This window comes from Atractosteus spatula, chromosome 4 (genome assembly GCF_055471065.1).
Source record: "Atractosteus spatula isolate fAtrSpa1 chromosome 4, fAtrSpa1.hap1, whole genome shotgun sequence".
Classification (NCBI taxonomy): Eukaryota; Metazoa; Chordata; class Actinopteri; order Semionotiformes; family Lepisosteidae; genus Atractosteus; species Atractosteus spatula.
In genome coordinates, this window is record NC_142709.1 from 52,185,475 (window position 1) to 52,200,552 (window position 15,078).

Consider the following 15,078-nt stretch of genomic DNA (forward strand, 5'->3'; position numbering starts at 1 on the left):
AGTCCATTGCAGGACACACAGAGACATAAACACACATACTCATACCTGGGTCAATTTTCACAAATGCCAATTAAATTTCCAATATGTTTTTGGAAATCAGAGCACCTGAAAGAAACCCAGGCCAAATGTGGAAAATCGAATGTGGAGAAATCCACCATAACTTTCTCTAAAGGCCTCCACAGGAATTTTGACATCAGAATTAAAAGAAATGAATAAAACTTTCATATTTTTTGGCACAGACATGAATGTTAAACCAAACATCTGTGTATCCATCCATTTCTGACCCACTTTATCCAATACAGGGTTGTGGAACAGCTGGCTCCAATTTTGGCAAGCTGGCAACCTGGCAAGTGACAAACTCAAGGCAGGATATACAGTAGTATTTTGTGAATAGAACACCAGTCCATTGCAGGACACATGGAGACACAAACACACACATTCATACTTGGGTCCATTTTCACAAATGCCAATTAACCTTCCAATTTGTCTTTGGAATGCAGGAAACCAGAACCCCTGGAAGAAACCCAGCCACTGTGGCATTCTAAAACAAAACATACAGTATGATGTAAAAAGTTTATAATATGAATCAAAATACAGATCTTGCCAAAATAAATCTCAAGCAGATATTCCAGAAGCCTTTTGTCACTGAAATTATTATGAGCGCCACTCAAAATGTTGTCAGAGATGTCGTTATCATCATGTCTTATGTCTTTAGAAATATTTGGAATCAAGATCTTTCAGGCTAAATAAATATTAAATAAATATATATTATTTATATGATTAAATAATATTAAATATATTTTTATTTATTTTACACAAATAAATATTTTTCATGGGTTTACATGGAAACAAAGGTGTTGAAACACAACTTATCTCAACAGAGTAGATGCATATATTTTTCATTGTGAAAATGCTAAGAATTATTCTGTTCGGTAATACTGTACAACCAACCACATCATTCGTACAACACATGTATGACTTGCAATATTTGTCAATTAACAGTAGAATCACAATTGTAATTGCCATAGATCAAAGAACCAATGATCAAAGAATAGAGCAATATTTGAGTGGAGCGGAATAGCAGTTCTTAACTTTTGCACGTCTGTGTCTTAAATCAAATTGAGACAGGGGTTGCCTAGGGTTTGGATCTGGATGATCTGTGAAGGAAATACAGAAAAGATTGTGAAGGGGCCTGATCTTTGCTCCACAAGGAAGGGTTTCGCAGGCTGCTAGCTCAGGTTGCAATAACAAAGTAGCTACCACTAGAGGATGCATCACCCCAAGCCATTGTGATTAATCTTCTGGTTTGTACAGTATAATTATATTGACGTGTTAATTAACAGGGTTTTGTATACATGGGTGTCTGTCACTGGGAAGAAGAGGAAAAAAATGTGAAGAACTGATAGACATAAGAAGGACAAGCTTTCCAGGTCAGAGAATAAGGACAGTCCCACAGGGGAGTGTTATACTCTTAATAACTGAGATTATTATGATGGAAAGAATGTTCATGTTCACTGTTATAAGAGATAACTCCTACATGTTAACACAGCGCAGTGAGGGTGTTATGGACAGTATCAGTAATTTGAAGGACAGAAAGTGACAAGGGGTGCTTTGCTGAGCAAACAAGATGAATAGACCCAGTGAGAAACTCTATGAGGAAGTGTTTTTAAGACCGTAATGTTGTGGTTATAGTGTTCCCAGTTTTGGCACACAAACTGTCTTGGAGCATTTTCTGTTCGAAAGCTGATCTTGAATCACACAATCACAAGATCACATCCTGCCATTACTGATCTCCCATTAAATCTCTTCCTGCATCCTGCGTTACATAAACTAGCCGAGATTAGCCCATTACTCTAATAAACTGACAAGGTATCAGGATGAAGTCACTGAATTAAAATTGAACAAATGCTGTTCAAATAGCAATACTATATATCTTCTGGAACAATAGAATATCATCACCAGGTTAACCAGTCTGTAAGCATCCTGTCAATTTTAAGAGCAGTTAACAGCCCACCTTCTTGCAGGTTTAAGCGTTGTCCTGATGGAGTCAGACAAAAAATATTCACATAACATTAGTCTAAAAAGCAAAGTCAACATCCACATCTATTAAACACAGTAATAAATAATATTATTATGTCCACAGCTATTTAATACTATCTTACCTTATTATCTCTATATCCAGTAAGCAAAAAAAAACTAATATCACAGCTCCTCTTTAAGGGGTTACTTCCTGTCTGTGTTTCCTGTAAACCACAGTAATCTCTTTTCCTGATCTTCAGTTCTGTTTGGGAAGACATTGTCTCTGAACATCGGAAAGAAATCTTTCTGCAGTCTGAACAATGATTACAATCTGAAGATGGTTAGTACGGAAAAGGTATATTCGTGGAAATGTCTTATTATGTAGTGTAATTCTGAAACTCGTAAACACTGTTTTTAACACTGTTGCTTGGATTCAGATCAATGTATAATAACTAATCACTTAATATTTTTGCTGCAGATTCCTATAAATCATAAATGAGCTTAGTATTGGAGATGGGCATGTCATATACCATTATAAAATATTCTGGTATTCTAAAATGAAGGTTTAAAGTATGTAAATTTTCAATTACCAGGGATAATAACAGGTCTTCTTAGTCAAATGGAGATCAGAATCAGTGAGATTACGTAATCTCAGGCTGAGCCTTAGAATACAAATCCACATGAATATTAAAAAAATGTTTTAGTCTTCCATCACAAGAGAGGTAAAGGTTTAATAATTATTATTGATTATTAGCACCATGATCTGCACAGACACTGAGGCATTTTCTAATTTACTCCATTTTCAATAACCATATTCCTCCTCTCTGTGCTGTATGCATACTGTAAATGTCTTTGTTGTTTGTGTTGAGACACATGGGCTGTTACTACTGTATGTATTTATATTTCAGTGTTGAAGGCTGAATGTCAGCTTGCCATAATGAATCATTATGTCAGTTTCATAGGGGGATTATAGACTGATTTCAGTGCTTATTTTGAAAAAGGATACTGATCAATCTGAATTTCCTTCCAGAAATGAAGTGTGACCAATGGGAGTGTCTCTTTGCAGTTCTCCAGCTCCTCCACCAGATGTTTGTCTCAAGATCAGGTACCATGAAGAAAGACTTATTTACCCAACAACTGTATTGGGTGAATCTCTAGCACAGCCATGCCTTTGGGGCAACTGTCTGCACACCCTCTATGCCCATCCTTTCTTTATTACACCCTTGCTTTGTTTTCATGAATGGGAATGGGAAAGAAGAAAATGATGTAACAGAAATATGCAGTCAATGAACAATGTTAATGAAAGCAGACTGAGTGAAGCTATTGACTGACTAGCCTTAGTGAGACCTTCACAGGCTTTGAATAATAACTTGGAGCATGTCTGATGACATCCAGGATTCTGCTACTCCAATCGGCTGTCAGACCTATGACATTTAGTTCTCCTGACCTTGCAGGTCCTTTTGATCAGTGAGGATTTTTCTTTGCAAACAGAAAAATAATTCATTATTAACACAGAAAACACTCCATGACTATTGAGTGTCTGCAGCCTGTCTCAGTGAGTTTATACAAAAGGGAGACTCAGGCCAGGCATGTTATTTCTCTTCCAGAGATGTTTCAGGTTCTTGGCCCAGCTGATCCTGTTGTTGTTTTCCCTGGTGAAGATGCTGTCCTGCCCTGTTACCTCTCACCAGACATCAGCACTGGGGACCTAGAGATCAAGTGGTTTCGAGAAGATTACAGAACAGCTGTGTGTTTATACCAATATGGGAGCTATAACTTTGAAAAACAGAACCCTTCTTACAGTGGAAGAGCTGAGCTTTTCCCAGAGGAGCTCCCCAAAGGAAACGTGTCTCTAAAACTGAAGGATGTGAGGCGCTCTGACCATGGAAAGTATAAATGTGTGGTGGAGTCTGCAGAACATTATGAAGATGCTCTTATTGATCTGTCCATTAGAGGTGAGTAATTAATCAAGCTTTTAAGGATTGTTACACATCTTTGGAATTCATTATATTTACTGTATGTGCAGCATAATTATTTGGAATTTAATCTAAATAATCTACACTTAATGTGATTTATATGTGTCATTTTTGATAGACGGGATACAGTGAACATGGCAACTCTCCACAGAAAACTGCAAAAGCACAACAGTGCAGAGGGTCACCAAAGAAAATGAAAGAGAAAGATTTGGCACAGAGGATGTTGATTTGTATATCATGTACAGTATACAGTATATACTGTATATATACTGTATGTACATTTACTGTATATGGATGCCTGCCCCTGGATGTAATAATGTTGGTGCCCCATAATATACAATTTATGGTGTTGTTGCAGACCCCACCAAAGTGCTCCTAAGAGTCTGCATGCAAAAAATATCCCTTTGTCCAAAAATGTAAAAAAAGACAAACCTTTTCATGGGGTGTACTTACTTTTTCACACCACTGTATATACAGCACTAAAATATACTTTACATATACTTATGCCTTTTTTCTTATTTTAATATCTTAAACTTATTTTAGCATTCAAATTAAATTAATCACAGAACATCTAACTCAGTTTATTAAAACATTTTTATGATGAATCCACAGCTCTGGGCTCCCAGCCCTCAGTGTCTCTTCACTCCCCTGGAGGAGATCAGACTCAGCTGCTATGTAGATCAGAGGGGTGGTTCCCTGAACCTGCAGTGATCTGGACAGACAGGGATGGAAACGATGTGACATCATTGTCCAACACCACAGTGGAGAGGGACAGTCTGGGGCTACTTAATGTCAGGAGCTACATTCCTGTCACACAGGAATCCAACACTTTCTCCTGTCTGATTAGAAGTGTTCTACCTGAACCAGACTGTGGATCACAGCTCCACATATCTGGTAAGTACTATACAGGAACAGTAGACCTTAACTGTAAGGTAATGAATTAATTTATGCTCACTATATAATGTACACTTGAACACAATCCAAATGAATAAATTGTGATCAGAATGCAATTGCTATGCTGTTCCTTACGTCTCATATTTTCAGGATGACTATTGCATCCTTCACAGGAAGTGGCCATGTTTGTTACATTCTTTCAAATTGCTCTTATTAAGAAATCTTCCATAAGAGTTTTTTTTGACAAACAGGTAATAAGCTATAATCACTGAAAGCTCAAGATTATTTCATTTTTAATCTGCTTCCCGTTTCTGCAAAAATTGAAACCAAAACATGAATAAAGCTACTGAGATAAGATAGTCATTTCTGTCAGTAATGTACTATAGAATAAACTCTGCAACCACTCCTGTAACGAACAGTTCTTTCCGGACCCTATGCGGACGACACAGTCCGACGGAGTGGGGGGAACACTAGGGAAACGTCATGCAGGAATACGGGGCTGAAGACAGGGGGGCGTGTCCAAGGTGCGCTGGTGCACGGGGAAGGTGTGGCCGAGGCGAACAATCCGAGAGAGTAGTCCTTAGGGATAATCCAAAACACAAGGGTAAGTCCAAAACCAGGAGATCCATCAGAACAAGATAAAAACCACGAAGGCCGGGTCGGAACAGGAACGGGAACAGAGGTTAAAACCTTAACGGGACCAGGCGCTTCCTGGTCCCGGACTCGCATGATATGGAAATCAGATGCAGAGCCCGGATGAGCGTCAGCGCCTGGCTTTTAAGGTGGGCTGGGAATAGGGAACAGGTGCAGAGAATAAAGTCTTAGTGAAAGGGCTGGAGCACCCTTAAGGAGGGGGGACTATAATCGTGACACTCCCTCCAGTTGTCTTACAGTATTTTTTAGAATAAAAGAAGCAGCATCAAAGCACTGGATTCCCCACTATCCCATACCTTAATGGAAAGTTTTGGGATGTCTGCTTTTCTGTAGTTTTTTCCCTGAATTTATTCTGTGGAATCCTGGTTACTAGGTGAGCTGTTTGTCTGGGTTAATATTTCTATGCTGTTTCCAGGAGACATTTTCCATGGACCCTCTGGATGGATGGTGACTCTTTTCTTAACAATAGCTGTTACTGTAGCAGCATCAGCATTTCTGGTGATCCAGTGGAGAAGAATGGAAAGTATGTAGAAATTAAAACACTGTTTAATGTTCAGGACTATTTGCTATTTACAAAACAAATGCTTCTGAACATAAAGGTTGAAAATGAGAGCAATTCATTTAACTTAAACCTTTTTTACTAGCTTGATTGTTTAGCACCTGAATTAATCAAATTTAATTTAGCCATTTCATTTAAGAGTCCAGAGTTTTGATCCTCCACCCTGCAACTCACATGTGGCAGCCCACTGAATCTCAGCAGGTGTGAGCCTGGTCAGTCCCTGGATGGGAGACCTCCTGGGAAAAACTGAGGGTGCTACTAGAAGAGGGATTAGAGGGGGTGGAAGGGGGCGCTCACCCTGCGGTCAGTGTGGGTGTTAATGCCCCAGTATAGTGACAGGGACACTATACTGTAAAAAGGTGCCATCCTTCAGATGAGACGTAAAACCAAGGTCTGATTCTCTGTGGTCATTTAAAATCCAGCGTTACTCGAAAAGAGTAGGGGTGTTATGCCGGTGTCCTGGCCAAATTTCCCATTGGCCTTTACCAATCCTGGCCTCCTAATAATCTCCATCTATGAATTGGGTTCATCACTCTGTTCTCCTCCCCACTGATTGCTGATGTGTCATGAGCGTACTGGTGCACTATGGCTGCTGTTATATCGTCCAGGTGGGTGCAGAACGTGGGTGGTATTGGTAACTCTTTGTATTACCTGCAAAGCACTTTAAGTGTCCAGAAAAGCACTATATAAGCGTAGGGAATTATATAACAATCATAATATGAATATTATATTATTATGTAATATCACATAAAACAATAAGATTATGTTATACAATAATAACAACATTAACATTATTATTGTTGTTGCTGTTGTTGTTATTATTAGTTCACATAAGAACTTTTAAAATGAACTTTTTTGTATTCAATACTGAAATGACGAAACCAAGCATGTATACTGTATAAAAAAGAGGTGGGATGTCAGTATAACCTGCTAAAAAGTAAAGTTTTGTGCTTGCATAAGAATTCAAGGGCCCATAACACCCTGCTTTTTTAATAGGAGTACAGGAAATTGTTTTGGAAATTTCCATAGTTAACTAAGGAGAGAATAGAGTACTCAACAACCAATGTTAGCAAAAGTAAATATCTCTATGGTAGCCATGGGATGAGGAACTTTAAAAGCCAGCATGAGTGCAGGAGTCTATATTGGTATTACTGACTCCACTGTTTCTTTCTCACAGGGGAACAGATGCTCTGGGAATCCAAACGTAAGTGAACAACATTTGGAAATATTCTTTCTAGCTGCTCTGCTGTAACATTACATACAGCATTAAACTGCTGTAAATAGGGTTGTACATCAGTGCTAAATCTAGTAGTACTTGAGAAATTATGTACTGTATGATTATTAATATCTTTGTGATGGCATAGACTTGTCATTTACTGTACATCTTTCTTTATTTGCAGGAGATACATTAGTACTTCTTAAAGAACTAGGTAAGTTGTTTACAGTAAGTGCAGCTTGTAATGAATTGGAATTTAATCAATCATATTTTTCTGTTGTTCCTTGTAGTGAACCATGCTGTAGTTTCCTGTACTGAACTGTTTTTAGTTTACTGTACACTACTGAGTTTTCCTTGAGTTCTACTCATGTATCATACTGTAGTTTGCTTTACTTTTCTGTCCAGTAGTTTACTACGCTTCACTATGCAGTATTGAGTTGAACTACACTTTTACACTCATCAGTCACTGGTATTTGTTATATTCATTATTTTCTAATGTCTGAGACAAGAGTTTGACAATATTACCAAACAACAAATTATTCTTTACTTATCATGTGAATTAAAACTGTGATTCTGTAATTATAGCAGAACCTTTGTACCAATTTCAGTTTTATAAACTATGACACTATTTATTCACAAGTGAAAGATTAGTATTGATGGATACTAATGGAAACAGACAGGACTCATTTACAAATATAACACTACAAACTGTAAGTGTACATTTGAGAAAGGTGTGCATTTATAAAGAAAGTGAAGAGGGCCATTATATATAGGTCAGAAATAATAAACACAAGGTTTTTGGGGTCAGAGTGCAGGGTCAGCCATTTATACAGCACCCCTGGAGCAGCTGGGGTTAAGGGCCTTGCTCAGGGGCCCAATGGTGTATGATTCCTCTGCCAGCCATGGGAACTGGCAACCTTCCAGTTACAGTTAGTGACAGAGGCACCACTCCACCCTGGAGCCTCTGATGCCTCTGATGTATGTCCTCTGATTTCTAAAGAGGCTGGAATCTGACTGTCCCTCTCAGGCAGAGGAAAGAGACCTCACACGAAGAGTATTAACTGCGCCTCTGCGCTATAAACCCATTCTCTTCAGGAAGATGAAAGAGCATTCAGTCATTGCCTCAGGGTGTTTAGTTATTCAGACAAGCCTCATGAGAAGTAGAGCTCACAGCATGAAGACCACTCTACATCAATTACTTTTCACCACACCTTCAGTAACAATTCTTTTGTTTTCTCCACCTTACAGGAGTAGGGCGGCCCATTCCTAATCAAGGTAAGGACACTCTGTATTTAAAGCACATCTGAAACAGTGTTGGCTGTGTCTGAAATATTGTGATCCAGAATGGTAGTGGGTGGAACAAAGTGGATCTGTTTCAAATACCTGGTACAGTATCTGAGGTTATTGGGGACAGTACCAGAATGTCCCTAATTAGTCTGTGACTGAAATCAAAGATCATCATTACTGGTCTATAAACAGTAGTAACTGTACTGCAGTTCCATGTTTATGGAAAATTCCTTATGGAATCCACATGGAAGTCCTTAAAGATCATTCAAGGCTTCAGGAATTGTCTCCCATAGAATAAGACAATGAAAGGCACACTGTAACTGTACACAGAGGAAAAAAATAATGTACGAAGTGCCTTGACAGTTTCCCTTTTTGTCCATTAGAGGTGCACTTTTACCATCAACTATCCATTCTTCCAGGTTCTAACCACTTAATCCAATTTCTTTACTACTTTATACTTTAAGTCTAATTTTCATTGAGCATAGAACATATCAAAAACACATTTTATCATAAAATTGGAGTATACATTATTGATAATTACTAAATGATGAACATTGGTTTGCTTCTAAAAACTTCTATAATTAGTTATCATACAAATAGGGACCTTAATTTGTACTATAAACATTACATACCACATAGCACATCCTATGTTACACTGTACACATTATAGTGTAACGGAACAGTTCTTTCCAGACCCTATGTGGACGACACAATCCGGAGTGGAGTGAGGAAACACTAGGAAAAAGTCATGCAGGAATGGGGAATGAATACGGGGGGGGCGTGTCCAAAGTGCGCTGGTGTTCGGGGGAGGTGTGGCCAAGGCAAACAATCCAGTAGTAATCCAGACGGGGAATCCAAAGAACGGGCAAAGTCCAAAGGTCCATCTGAGAACAGACAGGTTAAAAACAGGAACCGGTTCGGAACCGGCAAGGGGAACAGGAACGGAAACTTAAAAACATAACGGAACCAGGCGATTACAGGTCCCAGGCTCGCACGATATGGGAATCAGTGCAGAGCCCGAACTGAGTGGGTGTCTGGCTTTTAAGGAGGACGGGAAGGAGGCTGGAACAAGGGGCAGGTGCACAAAATTAGGTCCGAAGTGAAAGAGCCGGAGCGCCCTTAAGGAGGAGGGACTACAATCGTGACATATAGTGCATATATAGTATGAAATTTATGCATTTTTTCTATTTCAGTATATCCAGGTACTCACAGAGAAGAGGGAGTGTTAACTCACCTTGTAAAATAAAACTTCCACAAAACTTGTACTTTTTTTTTTGAACAGCTGATGTGATTCTGGACCCTGACACAGCAAATCCTGCACTCATCCTGTCTGCAGATAGGAAGAGACTGAGAAAGGGAGAAAAACAGGATCTCCCTGGCAATCCACAGCGATTTGATTACTGGTCCTGTGTCCTAAGCAGGGAGGGCTTCACCTTAGGAAGGCACTACTGGGAGGTGGAAGTGAATGATGACTGGATAATAGGGGTGACCAGAGAGTCTGCCACGAGGAAAGGGGGGATCAACTTCACTCCCCGGGGGGGCTACTGGGGTCTGTGCTCTGGCTATTCTGGTTTCTGTGCTCTCACTGACCCTGTAACACGCCTGCAACGAAGTGGCCTACACGGGAAGGTGGGAGTGTGTGTGGATATAGAAGAAAGGCAGGTCTCCTTTTACACTGTAGAGTCCAGAGGTCATATCTACACTTTCAATGATATGGACTTTAATCAGGGGGAGAAGATCTATCCAGTCTTCAGGACTCATGATCGTTGTAAAGACCTTGTGCTGCTGCCTCCTGTCTGCTGTGGAGATTACAAACATCAACAATTTTAATTTATGGCATGATCTGGGGTGTACAGTGAAGTCTTGACCACACCTTGTAAAAAGTAAGGTGTGTTTTAGGATAGAAAGAGTGTCTGTGAGAGATTCAAGACTACATGAGTGTTAAGATATTTAAAGACAATTACTATAAAAATAAAAATATAAATTGACCGAGATCTTCCTCTTTAAACATGTTTTTACGTGACAAATGTTTTGAAAATACCTGATTAAGATGTCCTGTCAATATACAGTACTCTACTCTGTATATTGACATACAGTATAGTATAAAATATTTGCATTCTTCTCAGGGAGAACATATTGGCAAGGAAAGGGAAAAAAAAGAAATACCTGTACATTTGTAGTGTTAATGATTTTCTAGAAAATACAATAGAAATGTAAATATATAAAAATAGATGTATTTGCCTGTATGCACAGACTTAAGTACAAATGATTAAACCCTTTTCAGTAAACAAATAGTAAATAAATAATTTAAATCTTTAGAAAAAATGGAAGAATCTATGCTTACATTTTGACAAAGACATATGGTCAGAAGATGCCAAGAAAGGCTTCGTGGCACACCCTTGAGCGATTTCCTGGCAGGGGGAGACACTCTAGTCTAAACAGTATTAATTCTCCTGAATAAAGTTTTTTCCCCCTAAAAAACAAAGTAAGAAGTGTAAATGCCCTAACATCTCAGGTGTTATACATATTAATGTATTCCACACTGTTGAGCTATAGATCCAAGGATCACATTTTTAAAAAAATGGATTCACAACTGGAGCTAACAAAATATCTGATTCCTACACAACCACAATCACTGAATAGTAACACATAAGAGAAAACAAACCTAGGTCCTCAGTAATAGATACAGATGACCCGGGTCATGACTAAATGACTAACACCCATACCTCACACTATGGTTATGGTAATAGCCCCTCTAAAAACTCAATCTGAGGGAGCCCTTTTAGTACTCCCTTGTGTCATAAGCCTCCAGAGGCAATATTCCAACTGGAATGATGTTCCCTTAAACATTTTGTAATACCTTTGTAAGTACAGACAATAAAGGCCTTTTTCAAGCCTTAAATTGCAGCTAACCCCTTGGGGATCTGGGTTTGAAATATTAGATTTTTTTATATCTAATTCAGTACACACACTAGAAAAAATATCCAAAACAAAAGCAGAAAAAAACAACAAACACTTTTTTATTTTCTGTCCTAAATTTTATGTCCTGAACTAGTACTGTACATAAAAAGGCACATTTTTTCCAGTTCTTCTTCAATATGTCTAATGCTTTAGATAAAAATCTGAAACTGAGATTTGCGCAAAGACAATAAATCTGCATGAAGTTTGGTAAAGTCAGGCCCTGACTGCTTATGTTCCAAAATAAAATGATGATAAAATTATAAAAATAAGAATAAAAGTTTCCTTGGTCCTATTATTATTAAGCTTCAGGTAGAGCCACAGGATTATTTAAAGATGGGTTAGGGTATAAAAACAATCATTCTATCTTGTAGGAGATCAAGAGGTAATTGCTTACTTTTCACTCAATTGACAGGCATAGACAAATAAAACCATTTTTTTACAGCCTAACAGTAACCATAACAATGTGTAAACCTTTTCTAAGTTTCTGAATAGTCTGAATTCACTGAATGACAGCTTGTTCTGCCTAACAAGGCAACCAACTTAACAGCAAGTTAGTCTGTGTCTTACTTCCTTCTTGGTACCACAGGAACTGCATATTGTCTCAATAATCATGAAAGAAAATGAAGAAATGGTGAGAAAATAGTTTTTGTATTTTGGCAAGGTTTTGCTTTTGTGATGATATTTTTTCAGAATTTGCTTACACATTTACTGGAAGATGTATAGTGAAGCATGTATGAGATTTTTTTTTCCATTTCAGCACTTGAAATTACTGAAAAGCTGATTTAAAAAAATGCTTCCTCAGTTACTTCGTAAGTTTCAGCAATTACAACTGGCAAACATTATGCAAAACAAGCCAGTGAAGAATGGCTGACAGACTGAGGAATCCAAAAACTGAACCCAGTGAAAACTTGGAGACTGACGAGGACTGACAGAGATTGCCGTCATTGAAGAACTCTTCTTTTTCAGTCACACAGGAGAACAATGGCGAGGACATGCTTTACAATTAAGTTCGACTAACTTGAATATTTAGAGATTTAAAGAAGAAAATATTATAATTTGACCTGACATGTTTTCCTATAGACATTAACAAGGTTGAATGTACAGATCCAGCCATTCAGAATGCATTCTGGGAAATGCAGCAGATTGCACCGTGCACACCCCTCCTCATCAACATAACTGGCTAATTTTTTGGATGATTGATCACAACCTGTGACTTTAAGACCATCATATATATAAAACTATGCCAGACATCCAGGTGCCAGGATCAGACATTCAACATTGGAAGCACTGGTACTGGTTAGTGTCCCTGGCCTTGGAGATTCTACTTATCAAGAACAAGATCATCTCCCTACATTCCAGCACACAAAGATTGTTAGCTGTTCTGTGGCTGGGACCACAGAGAGGGGCCTCAAGGAGGAATCTGAAGCAATACTTGATTCTGTGGCTGCCTATTAAGTGCTGCTGCTACACAGGTCAAATAAATACATAAAGTTGATCTGACTGGAACTTCTCTAGAACCCAAGAAGAATCTTTACATGATTCTTTCTTATTGTAAAAGGCCTTGTCACATCTCAAAGCTGTTTCCTCTCTCACCTTCCTGATATTCTAACCAAAGTACAGTTTCTTCCCGGAACGAGGCTTGGGTTATCCACATCAGACCTCCCCATTTGACGTTTAATATATTCCTGATTATGCATCGCTGATCTTAAGAGGTGTATCACATGTATATCATAATACATTTCAGCAGCCTTAAACAAATAGCATTCATCACTTTTAAATATAAGCAGCTGAAATAGTCCAACTGAATTTCAGGGAATGGAAGATGAAAAGTTCTCAGCACTACTGATTTTATTGTCTCCCTGTGATGCATTTTGCATTTCAAAGGATGTGTCCTGAACAGAAGGTTGAAACGGAAATGCTTGTTGGATTCTTGGATTTTTGTTAACACTCCTAAATATACTAATATTCAGCAGTAGCAGCTATGCTGAGGTTATCTCTATCAGCTCACTAGCCTGGACCAGTGTCAGATTCTACCACATACTCTCCCTCTCCCATTTCTTATCCAGCAAAAACAATGTTATCATTAATGTTATCTTAATCCTTATATTTTCTCTTCCTTCCTAATCCGGATGTTGCTGTATCTTGATCAACTCCTCAGGTCAATGGTCAGCCATCTTGTATACAGACAGATTGTTTCAACTGTTACCTATTATTGGTTTTATATTGTGATGCTGCCAGGGGCAGGGTCCACAAAGGATGGCACGCCCCCCTAAAATTACCTCCCTACTTTGTTATATTTGACTTTATAAATGGTTGACTTTTTCATATAAAAAGTTGTAAGCATTGTAAGAGAGCCTGTGGGTTATCACTAGGCTGGAGAATAGCTGTTTACTCTCTCTCAGTCTATATAAGCCGGCAATTGAACCAGTAAGACAGTCATAAAGTGTAGAGAGTCATATAGAATCACCAATGTACTGTCTGGGTCCAGTGCAAGGAACATCCAGAGCTGACAGGGAAAGCGCTGGCTGCTGCTAGTTGAAATATTGCTTTGAGTGAAGCTGCTGAGAGAGAGAGAGAGAGAGAGAGAGAGAGAGATGGTACGACAGTGGCAAAGGAAATCACTAGCATCTTCCTTTTGAGCTAGCAGTTGCTAGTTCACAGGCACACAGACGGGGAGAGAGAAGAGTGCTGGATCAGCCATTTATACAGTGTCCCTGGAGCAGTTGGGGTTAAGGGCCTTACTCAGGGGCCCAACAGAGTAGGATTCCTCTGCAAGCCACGGGATTTGAACCAGCAATCTTCCAGCCACAGTGCCACCGCTGCGCCCCGCTGTAGGTGCTAAGGAAACCACTGCTGTACTGGAAGCTGATGCCTGGAATCGCTGTGAGTGAGGCCACTGTGAGAGCATGTGAGAGAGAAGCCTCTGGTGTGTAATCCTGGCTAAAGAATCTGCATGAGTAACCATTGTCATTGAAGAACACCATTATTTCTATTACAAGTGTAGGTGTGCTGTGTAGCTGCTTGGAACCGGTTGTTAAGGAAACTACATAAATTTATTCAGGAGGTCAAAGAAGAACTTTTGTTTTAGTTTGTTTTGTTACATGGTGGTTGGTATACTCACACTGTAAATAAGAGGACAATTGGATCTTATAGCCAGTGTTGGGGTGTCTGTGTGCTAGGACCCATATGATGATCATGTCCCAGCATCACAATATGCACATTATCTGTATCAATAAATGTATAGTGAACAGCTCGCTATATAATCTAATGATCAGCTCAGCTATTAGTGATCTAAAAACCATTATTGGTGGACTATGACTATTGTTGTATGTGAAGTACTTACAGTACATGTTTGTCTCACAGGAGCATAATATTGAGAAATTTTGTCTTAGTTTTTGTTTCAGTCTCAGATTAAGATAATTTACAGAGGAAATTAAAATCAAGTTCAAACTGAGATTTACTCAGAATAAAAAATAATGCCTTCACCACAGTCATCCATAAAGGAAGAGAAA

At 38.8% G+C, this 15,078-nt stretch overlaps 1 protein-coding gene across 2 annotated transcripts; it reads left to right on the forward strand.

Annotated features, from left to right (window-relative positions):
• Window positions 1-2,289: 2,289 nt before the first annotated feature.
• On the forward strand, window positions 2,290-10,737 carry LOC148836526 (butyrophilin subfamily 1 member A1-like). 2 transcript variants are annotated; one of them, XM_088914453.1, is made up of 9 exons: window positions 2,290-2,359; window positions 3,050-3,124; window positions 3,627-3,974; window positions 4,608-4,889; window positions 5,959-6,066; window positions 7,280-7,306; window positions 7,503-7,532; window positions 8,567-8,593; window positions 9,888-10,737. In XM_088914453.1, the coding sequence occupies exons 2-9, from the start codon at window positions 3,052-3,054 to the stop codon at window positions 10,433-10,435; spliced, it is 1,443 nt and encodes a 480-aa protein (XP_088770579.1). In that variant the 5' UTR covers window positions 2,290-2,359; window positions 3,050-3,051; the 3' UTR covers window positions 10,436-10,737. The 2 variants fall into 2 exon arrangements, with proteins under 2 accessions (XP_088770579.1, XP_088770578.1); XM_088914452.1 differs by having other exon boundaries at window positions 2,333-2,374.
• The last annotated feature ends 4,341 nt before the right edge of the window (window positions 10,738-15,078 follow it).

Bases quoted from the DNA above. Each gene is read 5' to 3' on its own strand.
- LOC148836526 (XM_088914453.1), top strand. From the start codon at position 3,052: ATGAAGTGTGACCAATGGGAGTGTCTCTTTGCAGTTCTCCAGCTCCTC. The intron at 6,067-7,279 runs GTATGTAGAAAT...TCTTTCTCACAG, and splicing joins CCAGTGGAGAAGAATGGAAA to GGGAACAGATGCTCTGGGAA. The intron at 7,307-7,502 runs GTAAGTGAACAA...CTTTATTTGCAG, and splicing joins GATGCTCTGGGAATCCAAAC to GAGATACATTAGTACTTCTT.